Source organism: Gorilla gorilla, chromosome 2 (assembly GCF_029281585.2).
Source record: "Gorilla gorilla gorilla isolate KB3781 chromosome 2, NHGRI_mGorGor1-v2.1_pri, whole genome shotgun sequence".
NCBI lineage: Eukaryota > Metazoa > Chordata > Mammalia > Primates > Hominidae > Gorilla > Gorilla gorilla.
The window spans coordinates 25,611,525-25,634,740 of NC_086017.1; the positions used below are offsets into that span (position 1 = coordinate 25,611,525).

Sequence of the window (23,216 nt, forward strand, 5' to 3'; positions counted from 1 at the left end):
CTACTTTGACATTTTTATCTACCAAAAAAATATGGCACTAAAGAAGGCTTGTGTCTTATTTGTCTCATCACTTGTTTGCAATGATAAAATGTAACAGCACTTGGTATTATAAAAATTAGGATTATCTTTGTATCACAACTTAAAGGGCAGGAGTTCATAGGGCACAGACATAACTATTTTAGGGAGAAACATCCATTTTCCAACTATTATTGCTTTATAGTACTACTTGGCAGAAGAAAAAATATTTCTCTCTCAACAATATGCTTTATTTCTCCAGTTACTATTAAGTCAGACATGGGTTCAAATTCCCATTCTGCTATACTGATTCTGCAGAAGGTTAATTTTTGTGAATTTTAGTAGAAATGTTAACCTGTCAATTTTACAAAACTGTTGTGTAAGTTAAATTGAGTAATACAAAATGGCTTATGCCTATGTCTGTCTCAAAAGTAAAGTTCTACAATTAACACCAATTTTAATACTCTTAATAAAAAATTTATATTTGTAGAAAATAATTTTCTTATAAAGAAGAATCAAAGTTTTCCTCTAAAATGTGGTATCATTAATATTTCAGATTAACTTATTTGGGTTCTACAACATGGCATTAAGTTCTAGTAAATCTTAGGGAAAGGCATTTATTATTTTGGTCACGAAAATCTAGAAACACAAATGAAAGCTTTTGGGCAAAAGCTGGAGGTCACTGAAAGTCATTTAGAATTTTTAGAGTGTCCTGAATTTGGAGTGGGGAAAGATTGTGAAGATCATTAATGTAACCCTACACATTTACCCAAAAAAAAAAAAAAAGAAGAGTGAGGGCTGAAGTTAACAGGATTCACTCAACTTGTATAGCCAGTAAGGCTAAGAAGATATGAAAATCTAGGTCTTTCAACTTAGAGTCCAACTGTTCTTCACATTCTATGTACCACTCTGCTTTTAAAACATTTTGATTGCATTTGCCCTTTTATGGTTTACAGTGCTTCTTCCACATCCAGGTGACTTATTTTTCCAAAATTTTGCTATTTCAACAGTTTTTAGGCAACTAATAACCAGTTAGGTTCCTATCCAAACAACTATTTTCCCTTTCTTCCTTCCTATGAAAATCCTGATTTACTCCTGAATATGGCAATATATTCAGTGAAATCCACTGAAGCCCTATTCCTGCTCCAGGGGATGAACCAGGTGATGAACCAAGACTGATCTAGCGAAAAGCGAATCCCATTGTGCTTTGCTGGTGAATTAGTTTAGAGTAGTCTTGTAACCAATGGAACCTTAGGAAGGAATTTTGTGGGGACTTTCGAAGAGATGTTTTCTCCTTTTTTTAAAAAAAAAAGAAAAGAAAAGAAAAGAAAATGTACAGGAGAGTCTCTTTTCCAATGTCTTTGGTTGTCTCCCATAAGTACATGATGCAGCAGTCATCTCTTTATTATGAGAAAGCCAAGAGTTTCACAGAGAAGCTCACCCAGAGCTCTGACATTGCTGTTTTAAACAACCCCAAATTACCATGCTCTAGATTAAATTATTACACAAGCAAAAAACCTCTATTTATTCAGGTAGTCAATTATTATATCTGTGGCCAAAATCTGCCAAACATAAAACTCTAGTATTTGCTAGTGAAACTATGTTACATGACTTCTAGAAGACTTCATGTCATACCAAATAATATGAATATATAATTTTTTAAAATTAAAGTTTGCTAAAAATCTATTAGGGAAACAAAAAGTTGACTTAAAAAAATACAATTGACAAACCTTTAGCCAGACTGAGAAAAAAAGAGAAGAAGATCCAAATAAAATCAGAAATGAAAAAGGAGACATTACAACTTACACAGACATTATGACTTATGCAGAAATCCAAAGGCTTGTTAGTGGTTATTGTAAACAACTATATATGCTGATAAACTGGAAAATGTAGAAGAAATGGACACATTCCTAGACATATACAACCTACCAAGATTGAAACAAGAGGAAATCCAAAACCAGAACAGACCAGTAACAAGTAATGAGATCAAAGCTGTAATAAAAAGTCTTCTAGTAATGAAAAGGCCAGGACATAATGGCTTCACTGCTGAATTCTACCAAACATTTAAAGAAGAACTAATACCAATCCTACTCAAAATATTCTAAAAAATAGAGGAGGGAATACTTCCAAATTCATTCAAGACCAGTATTACCCTGATACCAAAACCAGACAAAGACACATCAAAAAAAGAAAACTACAGGCCAGTATCGCTGATGAGTATTAATGCAGAAATACTCAACAAAATACTAGCACAACTGAATTCAACAATATATTAGAAAGATCATTCATCATGATCAAGTGGGATTTATCTGTGGGATGCAAGGATGGTTCAAAACACAAAATCAATTAACATGATATATCATATCAAAAAAATAAAGAATAACCATATGATCATTTCAACTGATGTTGAAAAAACATTTGATTAAAAAATTCAATATCCCTTCATGATACAAACCCTCAAAAAACTGGATATGGAAGGAACATATCTCAACATAATAAAAGCCATATATGAAAGACCCACAGCTAGTATCATACTGAATGAGGAAAAACTGAAAATCTTTCCTCTAAGACCTGCAACACAAGGATGCCCACTGTCACCACTGTTATTTAACATAGTACTGGAAGTCCTATCTAGCTCAATCAGACAAGAGAAAGATATCAAAGGCATACAAATTGGGAAGGAAGAAGTCAAATTATACCTGTTTGCTGGTGATATAATCTTATATTTGGAAAAACCTAAACATTCCACAAGAAAACTAGAACTGATAAATTCAGTAAAGTTCCAGAATACAAAATCAATGTACAAACATCACTAGCATTTCTATATGCCAACAGTGAACAATGTGAAAAAGAAACTAAAAAGTAATCCTGTTTCCAATAGCCATACATAAAATTAAATACTTAGGAATTAACCAAAGAAGTAAAAGATCTCTATAATGGAAACAATAAAACACGAATGAAGAAAATTGAAGAGGACACCAAAAAATGGAAAAATATTCCATGTTCATGGATTGGGATGAATCAATACTGTTAAAATGTCCTGGCAATCTATAGATTCAATGCAATCCCAATCAAAATACCAATGGAATTCTTCACAGGAATAGAAAAAATACTAAAATTTATATGGAACCAGAAAAGACCCAGAATAGCCAAAGCTACCCTAAGCAAAAAGAACAAAACTGGTGGAATCCCATTATTTAACTTCAAATTATGCTACAGACCTATCGTAACCAAAACAGCATGGTACTGTCACAAAAACAGACATGTGTACCAATAGAACAGAATAGAGAACCCAAAACCAAATCCAAACACCTACAGCAAACTCATTTTTGACAAAGGTGCCAAGAACATACACTGGGAAAAGACAAGTCTCTTTAATAAATGGTGCTGGGAAACCAGATAACCACATGCAAAATCATGAAACCAGACCCCTATCTCTTGCCATATACAAAATTCAAATCAAAATGCATTAAATACTTCAAACTGAATCTAATAAAAGAAAACACTGGGGAAAATCTCCAGGACATTAGTCTGGGCAAATATTTCTTGAGCAATAGCCCACAAGCACAGGCAACCAAAGCAAAAACGGACAAATGGGATCACATCAAGTTAAAAAGCTTCTGCACAGCAAAGGAAGTAATCAACAAAGTGAAGAGACAACCCACAGAATGAGAGAAAACATTTGCAAACTACCCCTCTGACAGGGGACTAATAACCAGAATATAAGGAACTCAAACAACTCTACAGGAAAAAACCTAATAATCTGATAAAAAATGGGCAAAAGATCTGAATAGACATTCCTCAAAAGAAGACACACAAATGGTGAAAAGGTTCTCAACATCACTAATCATCAGATATCCAAAACTCAATGAGATATCATCTTGTCCCAGTTAAAATGCCTTTTATCCAAAAGTCAGGCAGTAACAAATGCTGGTGAGGATGTAAAGAAAAGGGAACCCTTGTTCACCATTGGTGGGAATGTACAACCACTATGGAGAACAGTTTGGAGGTCCCCCAAAAAACTAAAAATAGAGCTACCATATGATCGAGCAATCCCACTGCTGGGTATATATCCAAAATAAAGGAAATCAGTATATCGAAGAGATATCTGCACTCCTATGTTTGTTGCAGCACTGTTTACAATAGCTAACATTTGGAGGCAACCTAAGTGTCCATCAACAGATGAATGGATAATGAAAATGTGGTATATACACACAGTGGAGTACTCATCAGCCATAAAAAAAGAGACCCAGTCATTTGCAACAACAGGGATAGAATTGGAGATCATTATGTTAACTGAAATAAGGCAGGCACAGCAAAACAAACATCACATGTTCTCACTTACTTGTGGGATCTGAACATCAAATCAACTGAACTCAGGGACATAACAGAAGGATGGTTACCAGAGGCTGGGAAGGGTAATGGGGGGTTGAGTGGGACGTGGGGATGGTTAATGGGTACAAAAAAATAGAATAAGACCTACTATTTGATAGCACAATAGGGTGACTATAGTCAATAATAACTTAATTGTATATTTTAAAATAACTTAAATAATGTAATTGGAATGTTTGTAACTCAAAGGATAAATGCTTGAGGGGATGAATACCTCATTCTTCATGATATGATTATTTCACATTACATGCCTGTACCAAAACATCCCATGTACCCCATAAATATAGACACCTATTATGTACCCACAAATTTTTTTTAAAACCCACTAAAATAAAAAGAAAAATCTACTAGGTGTGTTACTAAGAAAAGTGCTGTTTAGTGGTCTACAATATTCAAAACTTCAGGGTGTGACTAAAGAAACTAATCTAAAATTATACAATGACTATTTAATGGTAGAGAAATAAATCTGAACTTATATCCATTCTAAAAATGAATAAAAACAACTTCAAAAAACTTAAGAGAAACCTGAGTTTCAAAAAGTCCAACGTTATTCTCCAAATACTCATTTAAATAAATTTACTTTGGAAAAACACCACTGTCACACTGACATAAAGCTTAAAAATATTTTATTACCTATTAAAAGTCAGTGCATTTAACACCCATTGCCTTTTAAAACCCCATACGATTCCTTATCAAACAAAATCAGATGATATTTACCATCTTAAATTCAAATAATGGCCAAAAAGTTAACAAATCTTGACTTTAAGGCAACACTCTCAACTACTAAGAAAGGGTCACAAGAGAAAAGGCCTAAAAGCAATCATAAAAGTTGTTGTCAAAAACCTTTGTATCACTGAAGACAATTGTCAAAGAGTTACTCTCAAGAAAGGCCTACTGATGAGTGAGCTGATGCTCTCAATGACTCTGAATATTTTTTTAATTTAGGATAAATTGATTAAATATAACATAAAAGTAATGTCAGCTACAATAAACTTTGTAATGATGGAGAAATTAGCCCTGGTAAATGGAATTATAGTTCAAACTTTCTAATCAAGGTAGTATTTGTCAGTACTATTAAAATAAAACCAAAATAACAAGAAAACCTTAGGAGTTGAATGGAAAACATGTTTTCCACCTTTTCATGCGTCTATACCCCTTGAGCTATTTTCTAAGAAACGCATACTCTTCAGTATACCCTGGGTAAAGTAACCAGACACTTCATTTAAAACAAATAAATCATGGTCCGGCACAGTGCCTCATGCATGTAATCCCAGCACTTTGGGAGGCCAAGGCAGGCCGATCACCTGAGATCAGGAGTTTGAGACCAGCCTGGCCAACATGGTGAATGAAACCCTGTCACTACTAAAAACACAAAAATTAATCGGGCGTGGTGGCAGGTGCCTGTAATCCCAGCTACTTGGGAGGTTGAGGCAGGAGAATCGCTTGAACCCGGGAGGCAGAGGTTGCAGTGAGCGGAGATCATGCCACTACACTCCAGCCTGGGCAACAGAGCCAGACTCTTGTCTCTAAATAAATACATACATACATACATACATACATACATAAATCCTGAATTAGGTGCATGTTTCCAACTACATATAAACTTGAAGGCAATTCACTTAGAAAAAGTTTTAAAAAATATATAATGATAGCATTCTGTTCATTACCCAATGTTAAAATTAACAACAGTTTTAGCCAATGATTCAAATCTATTCAGATAATTCATTATTTTAAAAATAAGGTAAAACTTTTTTGTATCTACCTAACATTAAGTGGTCACAGCAGTATTATATTTTAAAAAAAAAGGAGGAAAGATGAGAGTTAAAAATGAGCTTGCAATGGGTGCTTTCTTAAAACCACATCATTTCTAGGTCATCTGTTTTGGTGTTGCCACAGCGACTTTGTGAATCATATGACTTTTCACCCCCTCCATAACTCAGGGGTACATTTGTTTCTGGTAAAAATATATACATTAGTGGATGTAATTTTGTTAGAGTACATAATGTACTTTCAGCCACAATTTAGTAAACTAAATACTGGCCACTGAAAAAACATACAGAGAGAGAAAATTATCCATATATCCACCTCTCTAAAACTGTCCATCATGTCAGCACTGAATATACTACTGTATCGTTAAGTCTGAAAACTTTTCCAACAATGACTTTACTGAAAACCTAATCTGACAAAAATTAATCAAGCACCATTGTAAAACACTCACCATGATTATTTACAAAAAGCAAATCTGATCTTATATTTAGATATACACTTAAAAGAATCCTCATTTGAAATGCACAGTTAAGTATTTAATGGTGAAGTATCATGATTTCTGCAACTTACTACATATACACGTAAAAGTTGTATATTAATAAATACAGAAAGCAAATGTGGCAAAATGTTATCAATGCCAAAAGTAAGTGAAAGGTATATGGGTAGTCAGCATGTTTTTTTAACTTTCCTGTGTTTGAAAAATTTCAAAGTAAAAAGCTGGGAGAACAAAAGACCCCTACCAGCTGCTACTGCCCTGAGTATATGTCCAGTGTTTTCCCTTTTGCCTCAATACCTTCCTGCCCTCATTTAAAACAACTGTTACAGAGTTATATTATGTCTTGTAAACAAAAATCACAATTCTAGGAAAGAATTTTAAAAAGCAGTTTTAAAGGCTGGCATCAGTGAATTAACTGTTTTACCTGAAAGTTAACATCTTCTTTCTTAAATATTAGTGCTCGAACTTCATCAGGATCTCCGTTAAATATAGCTTGCACCAGTGATGGCTAAAATAGAAGAGAGTAATAAAAACATTAGAATCATCCATGTGGGGTGACTAAGGATATTTTACATAGTTCTGGAATCTACAAGTTTTCTTCCCTGTAGCAATAATCACTTTTGACATTAGCCAGAAGTTTCATAAAACCAAATCATGTCAAAGTACAGGATTCCTACTTGGAAAAAAAAGGCCTAATTAAAAAAAAAATCAATTCAGTTTGACCCAATTTAGGTAGTATAATAAACAAAATCAGATTTTATTTCTTGTAAGTAGAAGCCTTTTGTTTCTGTATATGACAAAAAGAAAGACTCTTCCAAATACAAATGTGTGATCTCAACATCTACTTGTGGGGCAGAACTTTTTAAGCAATTTCCAGCCCATGAAGGAAGGCTCTTTTGAAAATGTCTGTTTGGGGCATCAAATTATCTTACACGGATTAGCATTACATGTATAAAGATACAAATCCCAAGAAAGCAACTCTGGCAGTTGATGAAAATAGCCACTAATCAAAGACCAAAAAATACTGGATACTTAAATAACTTGAAAAGACAAACACATGCATAACTAAATATAATAATTTCTTAATCAACGATACAGCCTCTTGATAAGGTATACTATACTAGTCAAGGAGCCAGCTGACAGTAGCACTAAAACCAAGGTTAAAGATGAAGACTGAATCTCATATAAAGTCTTATATGTAAATACATAAAATTCATTACAGAAAAGGCCATGCCTTAGTGTTGCTGGGGGTAGTCAACCTTTCCTAAAATATGCAGAGTTCCTGATTCTTGTTACATCAGTTTCTGAAACCACAAAATGAAAACAGAAACGTGGTTGCCATAACTACTAATTCTCAAATTATTTTTAAACAGTCTTTTAAAGAGATTAAGACATAGTAAAGACTAAAATGTTATCTCAGCATTCGAAAAAGTAAAAATGAAAAATGTGCATTTTATACAAAAATAACTGCATCATATTTACACACCTATTGCTTTAATTTGGGTTTGTAAAGAAACTATTGGAAATTTACATCTATTCTTAAAAAACAAGATTTATACTACCAGTTCAGTAGAATATAGTAAACATATAAACTTACATATCTTACCAATACATTTCCAGAAGGTGGAGAATGTAGGGATTTATTTTCCTGTGGCAATTTAGAAATGAATGCAGGAGATTCATCTTCTACCTCCTCCAAAACAACAATACACACTCGACTCATTCGATCTTTTAAAACACTAAATTCCAAGCTATGTGATAAAAGTCACAGTTGGAAGAGCACAAGTAGTTTTTTCTCCTCTTCTGTGCAACACTTACAAACATTCTCTGAACAGCACAGCTGGGTTTTTTTTTTTTAAAGTTAATAAGTACTACTGGAAAAACAAGTTTAAAATTATGACTACATAATTTGTAACTTCCTAAATATAACGAAATTCTATTATTTCTGTTGGATTACTGCAATACTTAAGAAGAAATTTCACACCAACATGTCAATAACTAAAACTGAGTCCAAGCTCATTTAAAAATATTTTTCCTCTACCAAAATAGTCTTATTGCTCTATCTCCGAAATTTACTTGCACAAAACAATCATTGTTTTTGGTGACACAACACCACACAATATAGAATGAAATGAGAAACAACTGCTGTGACAGAGATGATCACAGCGATACCCACTCTTGCCTGCAAGGTCATATAGTTACCAGTAGCTGTTTTGCTTATAACTGAAAATAAAAAATAAAATCTCACTATTCTGCTTCCACTTCTAATTTGTCTTCATTTCTTCATCACTGGTTTAATGCAGATACTATTCACAGAAAAAAGATCTAGAGCTCAGCACAAATCCTGAAAATGAAGCTCAGAGGTTAACAATTCTTTCAGTGTTTGGGAAAGGGGCAAAAAAAAAAAAAAAAAAAAAAAAAAAAACACTCTGCATTAATAGCAAAGCTGCAGTACATTTACATGTGATGAGTCAGACCACAAGAGACAATACGACTCTTGGTACTAGAATACAGCTTGATTAATCCAGATTTCCCATATAATAGAAGAAACACAGTTAGCTTTATTCCCATCGATAGCATAAGCAAGGCAGAGTGTTCATTCTTTCTCCATCAGGCAGTTGTCTGTGGCTGCTCCAGCAAAAGGGCACAGGCACCAGGCAGAAATGGTGTTAGTGGAGAATCCTAGTAGAACAAGCAGGCTGTGAAGGAATTAGAAGGCATTTGAGCTCAAATTACTGCTTCAGGCTTTTTGTTTTCTTTAAAAAAAAAAAAAAGAAAAAGGGGGAAAAAAACATAGTAGTTTATCATTCCAGTGTTTCCTTTGATCTCCACATGAATACAGCTTCCATTAAACAGTCTTCATTCAGAGAAAAAAATAGCAGACTGTGCATCTTCTTTGAGCCAACTACTTTATTCAATCATCTGCCTCTTTGCCAATATAGTTTCCTTCCACTGTGAAAACCGCCACAGTTATCCTTTTCAGATTTCAAATGCTTTCCTGTTCCTCAGATGATCTTGCAAAACACCACTGACATCCCCAAATGAGTAGGTCCTTAAAAAATATCTATAGAACCTCAGTATCGGTCCCACAGAAGCATTCCAACGGAGCAACAGTCTGAAGAGCAAAGACTGCAGACCCGCAGGATGAAATGCCTAGTAATGCTCACATGTTACACTTACCAGAGATCTGAGCTACTTCTCGGGATGTAACTTCCTCTAGCAGGAGAAAAAAATAGTGCATTTGGACAGCCTTCACAATTAGAAGGTTCATGCCAGTTCTGTGACTAATCCAAATCAAACTAAAAAATTCTATAACTGAAAAATGAGTGCGCTTTTAACATTTTCCACTAAAAGCCACAAGGAAATCTGGTGTACTGCCTCTGCTGACTAACAGTGGTTTTAGCAAGTAAACAATTCCAAACGGCTTAACTGCTTTCGTGTGTTACAATAAAGCAAATGTTTAACCCTATAATGACAGTTGCAGTAAGAATATGCCTGCAATGGACTCATAAAAAAGGTTTAAAGATGGAGAAATATTTTATGAGATTATAAAAACCATGAAATTGTTTTATTCATATTTTTACTAAGATCAGTTTTAATCTGCCAGGTGTATTTTATTTTCTAGAATGCAAAGCTTAAACAAATGAAATTTAAGATTGTCTAACAATTTCTAAATTGGTGAATTTAATCAATCATTGATTCATATTTCAAAGGGAAAAGCAAAAATTTCATAATGTAGAAATCCTAACTCTAAAATTATATAAATCATTTGATTTTTCACTGAAGAAATAAAATAATCCTACCTTCCCATTTGGATAGGGAATAAAGCCTTAAAAATCTGTTAAAGAGGTACATGAAAAAAAAAATGTCCTTCGTCCTGAATTACCTATGTCAAAAGGGCACAGGGTAATACAAATAATCTCCCTCCCTATAAATTTCCCAAAGCCACAAATAAATGTCAAAACCAATCATTTCATCGTTTTTTTTTCTTCTTTCTCTGTTTACCCAACATGGGGGATATTTCTCAAGAGAAAACTTACAAAGAAAATACCATGGTCCCCCTTCAATCTGTGTTCTTCATATTAACTAGTATTTTTATTAATAAACAATAATAATAAACATAATAGTTACTTTTGAACATCTGTGATATGCTATGTGCTGTACATTCTCATTTAATACAATAACCTTGCTATATTCCCATTATAGAGAGAAAAACAGACTCAGAAATGATGTATTTTACCCAAAGTTGTATAAATTAATAAAGTTGTGTGTTATTTCAAACACATACTCTTTCTAATCTATTCTGCTATCACTGAGTACACACACGTACAGACACACTCTCTTCTCCCCACTCATCTCCAGATCTTTGCAACCTATAATACTAGCTTATAAAAGTGATCTTAACAAACAGGTAACCTATAAAGGTTGTGAAAAGTTTAGGTAACAAAGGAATATACTATTTATTGCTATATTCTAAAACGAGTTATTTTTAAATGGGTACTTCAAAGCAAGTCTTAAAACCATAAAAAGAAAAAAAAAAAACAAAAAATCCCAGCATGATACAAATATAAGAATGTCAGAATTTAAAACAAGAACCATTGAAAGCTATATATAAAATGTATCAATCTATGGAAGAAGCAATAACTCTAACATATTTGTACCAATTAAAACATGCTAACAATTCATTAGTTATATTTTAAAATATATAAAATACTTTTATGCCAAATTAAAGGTATGTAAATATTGAACATACATCAATTATGTTATCCATCTCCACATAGCTGAATCAAAAATATCTTGATATTTGAAATATCTAAAAGTGAAACAACTATAGTAACAATATCCTATATTTCATCTTCAGGGTTCCCAAGCCCCCAAAGCAAAATCTCTTTTTATCTTAACAATCTTAACTTGTTCCAAAGTATCTAGTACCTAAGTTCACCTACTTAGACTTAAGCAGGTACATCCCGTTTCTTGTTCTAAGTCAACCTCCACACTTAGGTCTTTCCCAACCAGAAAACAAACTCCTTGAAGGTAGGGACTGTGTTACATACATATTGTTTCCTTCCACTTTCTTCCACCTATAAATAATTTCATTGAAATGAATTCTGTCGTCACGAGACTCTGGAAGGGTGGAGATTTATAAACAAGAATAGTGGGGGTGTGTTGGTATACATATATTTTAACCAGAAAATATAGGTGGCATTAAGGTGCAACAAAGTGAGTTTCATATCTCTAATAAGTTAACAATTAAAATTTCAGAAGTGACAGGATATAAAACAAAGGTATGGGGTGATGGTTAAAACTAATGGCTCAGGAGTCAGCCCACCTGAAGTTCAATTCTGATTCCATCATTTCCTAGCTGTGTTCTTGGACAAACCACTTAAATTCCCTAAGCCTAAATTTCTTGACACTTATATAAGAAAAAAATAACCTGCAAAGATTTTTGTCTAAGAGAAATAGAGTAACAGTACAGTGCTTGAGAATGTAGGCTATTTTGTGGTCAAATTGCCTGAAGTTCTAATCCAGGCTTCCCACTAACGTAATTCTGGGATCCTGGGCTACTCACTTATTTAGTAACCTCTCTGTGCTCATTTTAACATCTATTAAATGACATTAACAGAATTTACTTCATAGTGTTGTGAAATCTAAACAAGATAACCTTATTGTTATGGATATTTGGGATAGCTGAATGATATCCCTTGTGAAGCCAGTGAGTGGATCAAAGGCTATTAAACTCCTCCTCCCCTTGACCCAGTACAAGTGAGGTAATTCCGATTAATGTCTGGAGATCCCATTCAGTTGCCAAGTCCCCAAACTTTTCAGTGGTCTCTGGAGAGTCTGCTAAAAGCTCATTTTAGACTCTAGTAACTAGACAAGCACATACTAAGTGTTAATTGGGGAGAGGGAGCAGTAAACTTAGGCAAGAAAGACTACAGGTTCTTCCATTCTTCTACCTTCACTAGATTTTACAGTTTAGGGACTGTAAAATTCCTTTGGGAAAAAGGATAGAAAGTACTAGCCCATGGTATATTATAAAATCAAAAGCAGATAAAAAATACTAAGAGAAATATGTCAGTTTTCAAATTATTTAAATTAGCAGCACTGTTTTGTATCTTCTTCTATTGAATAAGACAGGCTCCTACCCTCAAGGAACTCACATCTTAAAAGGAGACAAGTGAATATTTCAGAACTTAGAAACAGAGAAAGTACTTCTGATAAAAAACTGCTGATAAAGATTGTGCAAACTGTAAGTTCAACATTTTTTTCCACTTAGAGAAATATCAAGGGGATGTGGTTATTTTCTTTGGTACTTATTTTTTAGGCCATATTAGATTAAGTTTTTAATAAGCTAACAAGTTCAACTCTGACAGCTTTATAATCCTTCTATTCTTTATACTAAAATGTATCCTATTAAGAGCTTACTCCTACTATTAATAGAATCACATAATGGTAAAGCTGGCTTAAACCTTTTTACTGATTATAAAAACATTAAGTCACTGGAAGATAATTTTTGGGTTCCTAATTGTTACACCTGAACTTCTTTTTTTGACACAAACGATTTTTCCTTTCTGCAACAAGATCCAACCTAAACCTCACCTTTTGTCTTACACATCTGTGAACTCCGTATTATCACAGAATAGAATACTCAGGGTATATTAAGTGGCTACTCTGTGCCAAGTAAACAAGCTGGTCTCTGAGTATTTGAAAATAAAAAGCTTGTGGTGAAAGACGGTAAGGAAGTGGGTTCAAACAATGTTATAGAAAACATTTCTGACAGATCAAGAATCCTCACCAATCTTCTTGAGCTATGCCTCATCTATCCATATACTTTAGGAAAAAAAAGTCTTATGAACAGAATTAAAAGAAAATGAGGTAGAGGGTGAGGGGGGGAGAAATCAAGGAATAGCTGCTTTCTAGGCTACACAGGCCAGAATCCATGCAATTATCTATGTGATTATTAGAGCCACTGCAAGAAAGTCACTAAATATTTAAAACACAACTCAAAATCCTAATAATAGATCAGACTTAACTCTCTGCAGGTAATATATTTATGATCCAGGACACTTATTTTTTATGCAGTCATAATGCCAAAATGGTCATTAACCAATATCGTTTGACGATCTCAAGTGGTGTGATCCCACTGGTACGTTACATTCGTAATAATAAATTGTTAACCCTTCCAATATTAATAGTACTGTATACTGCAGATTGTTAGCACATTCTAATATTACATGTGTTTTCTGCAAAGATCTGTATTTTGTGTCCATTCCTCCAGGCTTCCATTTCAGCTTTAGGTAAGTACAGAGCCTCACACAATAAAGACTACATTTCTCAGCTCTCTTGTAGCTAGGAGCCACATGAAAAAGTTTGACCAAAATTTTAAGTAGATGTTGTGTGCCTTTCAGAAAACTTTCTTAAAGACCAACTAGCATATTCAGCTTGCTTCCCGGAACAAAGATGATTGGCCACTATCTTAAACCAAACAAGGACCATAGTCTAGGGTAGTGAAACTACGCTAGAAGGGAGCTGGGTCTTTGAGGACTTTGCCAAACAGAACTGTCATACAAGCCTTGGACTGTCTACTTTCTGACTTTTATGTTAGAGAGAAATAAAAAGTCCTGCCTTGTTTAAGAAACTGTAATTTTGCATCTCTGGTACTTGGAGCTGAGCCTAACTCTAAATGATAATCTTACTCTTCCTTTAATTATCTATGAGTGGACATATATCCTTCGAGCCCTGTTCTTCCAACATCCATACTCCAGTACAATGTGGCTACTTAAATCTTCAATAAATAAAATGAGTTAGAAACTTGAGCTATAACATATTATACTAGAAACAATAATCAGAAATCTGCTGGAAAATAATTCATATTTTCCTGGATAAGCTAAGGACAATCAGAGGAGAGAGAAAGAGATGGAAACAGTTACCACAAATATTCTCAACCATCTTCAGCCACCATTTTGGTGGGTACTGTTATCAAATCTCTAAATGAGAAACAGAGGCTCAGTAACATCTAGTCAGCCGATCACTTATCTGCCCCATCCATTCACCTAGTTTATATTCATCTACTATGTGCCAGTCTTTCTGCCAAGCTGAGAAAACAAAATTATGAATAGTCAATCCTTGTTCTAATGAACCATACACACAAATAAATACTATATGACTGCAACTGTGATAAATTCTCGAATAAAAAAAAATGTCTGAAAGACAAGGAACTAATGGGTGGCCCATGTGGCTGGGCAAGCAATCATGAGGGACAATATCATATGCAGTTGGAGAAGTGGGTATGGTCATGTGATAGAGAGGCCTTGTTAAACCAAGTTATAAAGTTTGTATTTTTCATTAATTGAGAACTCATTAAAAATTTTTAATTAAGGAAGTCATGATTTGCTTTTGCTTTAAAAACATTATGTGGCTTTGATACGAAGAACGGATTAAAGGGGTAGAAGAATAGAAGTCAAAGGACTAGTTAGGAGACCACTGCAGTAATCCAACAGAGTGGGTGATCTGAATTAGGACATGATCATATAGATGGAGAGACAGAAATATATTTTAGAGGCCGGGCACGGTGGCTCACACCTGTAATCCCAGCACTTTGGGAGGCCAACGTGGGCGGATCATGAGGTCAGGAGTTTGAGACCAGCCTGACCAACATGGTGAAACCCCGTCTCTATTAAAAATACAAAAACTAGCAGGGCATGGTGGCACATGCCTGTAATCCCAGCTACTCAGGAGGCTGAGACAGGAGAATCGCTTGAACCTGGGAGGTGGAGGCTGTAATGAGCTGAGATCACACCACGGCACTCCAGCCTGGCGACAGAGCAAGACTCCATTTAAAAAAAAAAAAAAAAAGAAATATATTTTAGAAATAGGATTTATAGGACATGTTAATAGACTGGCTACAAGAGTGATGGAGAAGATGATAATCAGAAACCTCCCAGGTTTTTGACTTAAGCAACCAGTGCTTATTGGAGTTTAAGAAATTTGGGACTTTTTTAGTTTCCAAATTTATACAATGAAGAATGTTACTTGTTACATCAATATCTAAGGTGCATTTCATGTTCTCAAACTCTGTTTTAAACTTAATACAGAGCCCATTATCTTAGCATCTACCCTCATGACTTCTAAATGAAATGTTAACTACCAAAGTTGCCTACATCTAGGTGAATATTAAAAAAATTCATAAAGAATGGTGAGATCTGGCTCAATTCTACTCAATCCAGTACACTGAAATTATCTAAAAATCTTTTGGCAAGAATACCTTACTTTTTAAAACACTCACCAAAAATACCACAGCACTGATTAAACAATTATTAGACATTCATATCTCTACTATACATACCATGCCAAGGAATTATAAGGTATCATATATCACCTTCAAACTCCTTATGCAACTTAAATAGGGTATTATGTCATACATGTAAAAATCTAACCAGTACAAGATAAAAGACAGTAAAAGACAGTATATACTGAAGGCCGAGATATAGACTATACCTGCTACCAAGTCCATCATAGGAAAGAGTGTAGCATATGAAGTTATTAATTGTAACTGACATATACAGATACCTTCTAACTGTCCATTCTCTAAAAAAATGGATATTTTAATAAAACTCTCCATAAACCTCATTATTTTGCTCCTCCTTTAATTTATAGGAAGGGTGCTTTGTCAAAGAAATCAATGGTCTGCTAGTTAGAACATTCCATGTAAAAACTCTATCACATTTTTCAGAAAATGGTTGAAGATTCAAAACTATCATTTATAATATATAATTGTTAAAAATGAGTATGAGTGACTGTTGAGCAGTTAAAAGCAATGGCTCACGGTGTCTAGGATAGATAAGAACAAACATACAGAAGCAAAGGTAATTACAGCAAATGAGACAAGTTGTAGGATGTGGTCATTGCGGTGGTTACAGCCAAGTGGAGGTGGTTACAGCCAAGTACAGATGACTGCTGGTGTGGAGGTTGTTAAATAGTTAAGTATGTTCAAAATGTCATCTACAAAGAAATGAAATCACCTAGATGACAGACAAACATGATCCAGATGTGGAACTGGGGAATGAGACGTGACAGATGATAGCAACAAGAAATAGAAGGATCACCTAGCCAAATGGTATGTGCCTCAAAGGAAGGAAGGTTTTTATAGACAGGCAGACTAGTAACATTTTAACACTATAATGGGGGACTAGAAGAACGCTGACTTTGCTCTCTTTCCTCCTCCCAACACACATGTATTCACGTAGCAGGTACTTACGAAAACAGAGTTTCACTGACTTTTCCAAGTAAGTGTAGATTCAATAGTTACACATATGAACTTAAGGTTTAAATCAATATTTAGATGACTATTTTTAGATTTCAGCCTTAAGAGAATTACTTCCTTCCAAAAGAATATAAGTAAAAAATTCAACAGGCCAATCTAACACAGGTTAGTTTTCTAGAATACACCTAATATGCCAAAACTAAGGAAGAAAGGGAGAAAAACTACTCTGTTAGCAAGTATGTAGTACTGCATTTAAGTAATGTCTTTAAAAGTTAGGTTATTTTCTTCATAATTTTGATTACCTTGAGAAGCAGTTTGAAATTAAGGAAAAGGACTCATCATTTTAGAGGTCTTTTTTTTAAAGTTGTGATACTTTTTAAAATATCCTAGTCAATCTGATTAGTAAAATTTTTAGCTAAGATATGTGATGAGTAGTATCTCTGACATATGACTTATGTTCTATCAGGCCAAGGATAAACACATTCTCTGAAATCTACATTATTATTTGCAAAGTTAATTATTGTTCAGCAACTATATCAAAGACAATTTAGCCCTCATATTAAAATCAGTTGAGTGCAAAATTTTTATTTTAAACAGGCTGAATTTTGCCCTTCTTAAAAAAAGATTGAGGAAAGATTATGTGCAATTCATTCTGGCTTTTACAATGTGGTGATGCCAGAGTAAATGTAGTATGAAGTTAATGCACTTTAAAAGCTGAAGGGAGAAAATTTTCAGTTTTAAAATAAGTTGCTATGGTTACAAAATGTTTACCTTTATAAGCAATAATTATGTGAGATGTCCAAGGAATTCCCAAAAGTACAGTAAGATCAGTATCTGAAGTGTACGTTCGTTATTTCACAAACAAACTGAACCCAACTGCATACATCACTTCCGTTTCAAAGTGGCTATCGTTTGGGAAATACTAAAAAAAAATGATTCATGTCTTTCTGAACCATATTGGAGTGGAGACAAAAATACTGACCATAGCTATTTTTAAATTCAAGTAATGACTCAGAGAGTTTTAGTTCCTTTTATCAAAGAGTGCTGTAATTTTACATAGCAACTTCTATTGTTGAAAGAAGGAAGGTATGTTTGTAATGTGTCTCAGGTGTGGAGTTTCTTTTACACATAAATTTTCACGCCTTCGATAAACTTTTAAAAAGCCATGCTTGTAACAATGTTAATTCAGAGTAAAACAATGTCAACTCCTTTAGCTGTAGACAATTTTGAACTTCTTAAATGGGAAGAAGAGGCCCCTATAAGAATTGATAATTAGCCCATTCCTAACTAGGTTGTTAAATCCGCTATCAGTTACTGTATTGTAGAAATTTTTTGTGTGTCTGTGTTTTACATTTAGAACATTCAGTTTTGTAAGACTACTTATAAAACTTTCAACCCAATATAGCTGATCTTAAAATTAGACGCTCATCATTACCTCTTAGAAGGCAGCTATGCTCACCACTATACCAGCACTGCTGCCATCATCACATCTTTTTTTTTTTTTGAGACAGAGTCTCACTCTGTAGCCCAGGCTGGAGTGCAGTGGCACGATCCCGGCTCACTGCAACCTCCACCTCCTGGGTTCAAGTGATTCTCCTGCCTCAGCCTCCCGAGTAGCTGGGATTACAGGCGCACGCCACCACACCCAACTAATTTTTGTATTTTTAGTAAAGACAGCGTTTTACCATTTTGGCCAGGCTGCTCTTGAACTCCTGACCTCAGGTGATTCGCCCACCTTGGACTCCCAAAGTGTTAGGATTACAGGCATAAGCCACCATGTCTGGCCCATCATGACATCTTAATGGGCCTTCCACTAGTGTCTACTTTCTATGTAATAGAATATTAAACACATTTGTTAATATTAGGGCTATCCTAAGCCAAAAATAATTTATAAAATAAGATGTTACTCTCAACTGGCTTAAACAAAGGGATTATCATCACAAACATCAAGAATTAAAATAAGGTGGCTTTAGGGTGACTGATTCAGTTATCCAACGCCATCATATATGACCTACGCTCCTTTCAGCTTTTCCCTCTGTCAGACTCAGCAAGAACCTTAGGATAATTCCCTTCATAGCCACATGTTAATTGTTATACTTCATGGGATCCTATTAAACACATATTGTCATGCAGTAGAAGTGGGAATATCCTTCCATGTCTTCCTTTTCAGGTATGAGGAAGACTCCTAGAAGCCCCACAAGCTGACTTTCCCTGAAATGCAAAGGGCCAGGCTTTGATCACATGTCCCTTCCCAAACGAATCACTACTAGGCAGAATAGGATTACCCTGATTAGCTTATAATATTCGGGATTTCCCCAAGTGATGTGGGACAGACGTGGACATACGAACAAAATTGGGGGTAAGCATGCAAGAAGGAAGAGGGTAATTGCAAGGAAATCATTTTATAAATGCCATGGACATACAAGAAAAATGTCAAACATAAGAAACAGAATACTTTAGGATGAAATAGTAAAATACACCTTAATTTTGACCTGTTAAAATGAGAGTTTTATCTCCAAAATGTTTCCTATTAATCTCATCTTCCTTCTCTATGAAAAGCAAGGCTAATTACTAGACACTGGGCAGACTACCACTAGAGTAATGAAACTAGAATACCTTCAAGAAGGGCAGCCAGTATAATGCATAATCTAGAAACCATGTCATAAAGGGTTGATAAAGCTGAAGATACTGTCTGAAAAGGAATCAGGGAGAACATGAAAACTTTAAAATATTTGAAGTACTGTCACTGTGAAGACAATTACACAGTTTTAGAGATAAAAAGCTAAATCGATGAATAATAAACAGGAAGATGAAATGTTTCAATATAAGATAATACTTTTATCTGGCATTTTTCAGTCTGAAGGCATAACAAGGTTGGCTACTCATATGGGGCAGGGATAAACATCCCAGGTAACTTGAATAGCTACTATGGTTGTAGGCACTTTATGTACATTCACTTAATTCTAACAACATGCCTGTAAACTAGTTTTTAAATCCCAATTTCACGGACAAAAAATCTGAGTTGGACAAATTAAATACTGAAAATCACAAGGCTAAGCAGTAGGGAAAACTGGATTCTAACCCAGACCCATCTGTCTCCGAAGCTTGGCTCTTCCCACACACCAGACACCTAAGAGAAGTTAAATTAGCAGTTGTTAAGGAAGCAAATGGGGTTTTTGAGCTGGTGAGAACCAAATATCAATGGATTTGAAGTCCTATTCAAAATTAAGATGCCAGAAATGAAGTATTACTTCCTTCCATTTGACCAATACCTTCTAGTTTAAGAATGTTTCACATCGATCTTCCCACTGGTTCCTCACAGCAATGCTTTAAGGTAAGTTGGAGAAAGGCCTTATCCCCTGGCTTTCTACCTCAGAGAGGAAAAAAGAAAAACAAAGATGAATCCTATCAACTTCCCTCTGCTTTGTTTCCAAACATATTTGTATTTTCAACTTTTTCTCTATGATCTTTCATTTATTCAATAGCCATCTTTCATTTATTAAGTACTTCTTACATCTCAGGCATCAAATCTTCAAGACTTCGCAGTCTAATGGGAAGACCTTGTAGTTGCAGAGGAAAAGGTTCATTCAAGACTGTATCTATCTTCTAACAGACCTTACTTTTTCAATTCTGATTCCTTTCTTACAGCTTTGGTTTAACCTTCTGTTCCTTTATTTTGGCCTATAGAAAGCTTTCCTGCCTCCTCACCAAGCTACCACTCCTTTTTTTGTTTGTTTGTTTTTAATTGTTTCGACCCACTGCAATCTAGCTTTCCACCAATCAAATGAAATTGCTCCAAGGTCACCAATGATAATTTATTACAAAATCATCATTATTCTCAACTACTCTACAATATTGGGCAATAACCTCTCTTCTTGTTGTGTCCATAATATTTTTACCTATTTTTCTGGTCCCTTTTCTGGTCCTTTTCACTTGGTTTTTCTTCTACACCCACCCCCCCTTTTTTTTTCTAGCTCCTTTTAATCTCTTTTTGGACAATCTCATGTCAAAATTCTACTTATCATCTGCAGTCCACTTCCCCAAAGTGTTCTTTCTCTGAATTCCCATGTTGGTTAATAGTAATGGCATCACCATGTACAAAGTAGCCCAACACACAGTAGCCTTCCCTTACTTCATCTCCCACTTTTAGTCAGTCACCAAGTTCTATGCATTTTACATAAAGTTTTCCTAAACTCTGTCTTCACAGTGACCTAATTCAAACCTACTTCAGTCCTACCTAAGCTATCATAACTACCTCCTAACTAGCCTCTCAACTGTTGACTCTCCTAGTTCTATACATCCTTGTAACAGACACAGGTACTTTCACACAGATCCTTTCCTTTAAGGAGAGTCTCTGGTCCTGAGACATACAAGAAACCCAAGCCTGACCAGAGTACTACCCACCCCTAGCAACATGTCTCGTTCAGGAAAGAGCACATGACTGAAACTAGACAATGTCTTCCTCAGGACTTCACTTTCCTGCCAAGGCTATCAGAGAAAAATACTCTTTTCTTTCGGGATTGTGAGGACACAATCCCAGTAAGCAAAAACTGCTCATAGGAGGAATGAAAGAACGGGGGAGGATGGGAAACCCACTGTCACCATGTCCTGGATCTAGCTCTGCTTGCCTGGCCAGTAAATATACTTTTGCATTTAAGCCAATTTGAGTTGGATTTCTGTCATTTGTAACCAAAAGTCCTGATTAACAATTATCTACACCACCAATTACTTTTCTAAATCATAGATAAAATGTTGTCTACTTTTAGTCAACTATTTTGTTTGAGTATGCTATACTAAAGACTTCCAGCAGCCTGCCTTTAAGTTTCACACATATCAATGTGCTTGTTGCAATTCAAGTATACCATGCCACTTCATGCAGCTATGCCCTTGCAGATGCTGTTTCCTCTGCTTAGCACATCCCCCTCCCACCTCCTCATCCACAAAATGTATAGGTTTGCATAAAATAAGGTGGAAAATTAAACAGCAGCAAGATCATGAAGGGTGTTGAATGACACAGAGTAAATACACTTTAACCTACAGAATTTTAAGGCAAAAAGTTATAAAATAAGACTTGTATCTTAAAGAACTCACTGTGCATACAGTGTCAGGATGACCTAAAAATAAGGTGATACTAAAGGCAGAGAAAACAGTTAGTAGGCTATCACAATTAGTTTAAACCAGAGGCCATGTAGGATGGTGAAACAGTAAACTGGGACAACTTCTCTGGGAGAAAAAAAAAAACTTGCCAACAGCTATCAATACCATTGATAAGTATTTCAAACTTTAAGCTAGCATTTCTACTTGCAGGAATTGAGACATAAGAAAATAATGTGAGGCCTATAAAAATTTACATATCAAGATTTCAGTGAAGCATTATTTACAACAAAAGATTGAAAATTTAAATGCTGAACAATAAAATGATTTAAAATATAGTATATATCACACAGTGAAACTATATCTAATATTTAAAAATAAAATCTTTAAAGAATTTCTAAAACATGGGATATACTAAAAAATATTATATGGAATACAACACTGCAGTACATACAAAATAATCTTAATTACGTTAAATAGAAGAGGTTTTTTTCTTTTTCATTTTTAGCATCAACACTAGATGAGTTAGGTCAGTGGCAGGATTATGAGTAATTTGTTCTCTCCTTTTTTTTTTTCCCCTAAGTAACATTGTCCTTAGCCATGATCCTTATTTGCTAAACAAAATCACAACTTTATAGGTAAGAAAAATAAGGCCTAGAGTGGTTACATGACAAAGTTCACATTCTAAGAGTTAAGACCACTTTGGGAGGCCGAGGCGGGTGGATCACGAGGTCAGGAGATCGAGACCATCCTGGCTAACACAGTGAAACCCCGTCTCTACTAAAAATACTAAAAATTAGCCGGGCGTGGTGGCGGGCGCCTGTAGTCCCAGCTACTCGGGAGGCTGAGGCAGGAGAATGGCGTGAACTCAGGAGGCGGAGCTTGCAGTGAGCCGAGATCGCGCCACTGCACTCCAGCCTGGGCGACAGAGCGAGACTCCGTCTCAAAAAAAAAAAATAAAAAAAATAAATAAAAAAAAAAGAGTTAAGACCACAACTTGAACACTGCCTATGTGAAGACTCACTGCCAAGAAGCAAACCTGCAAAGCCAAAGTCATTTAACCCATAACTCCTGTGAGCCTGAGACTCAAAGGCAAACCAAGCCTACTGTGAGTGACTTTAAACTTGCTGACCTACAATCCCCTCTAAATTCATAACTCGAAAGCTATAAAATAGCAAATGAAGAGCA

General features: G+C 35.0%; 1 protein-coding gene across 12 annotated transcripts in view; it reads right to left on the reverse strand.

The window, feature by feature from the left end:
* Window positions 1-23,216, reverse strand: part of ANKRD28 (ankyrin repeat domain 28) — a 195,011-nt gene that overhangs the window by 119,611 nt on the left and 52,184 nt on the right. For 7 of the 12 annotated variants that reach the window (XR_008677970.2, XR_008677968.2, XM_019023464.4 and 4 more), the window contains one exon: window positions 7,095-7,178. Coding sequence is in view for 9 of the 12 variants with exons in the window: in XM_019023464.4 (XP_018879009.1) it covers window positions 7,095-7,178 (84 nt within the window). In the remaining 3 variants the exon portion in view is untranslated. Of the gene's footprint in view, window positions 1-7,094; window positions 7,179-8,267; window positions 10,054-23,216 lie in introns of those variants that run through there. The other 5 variants (XR_008677969.2, XM_019023462.4, XM_063703423.1 and 2 more) reach the window with 4 other exon arrangements.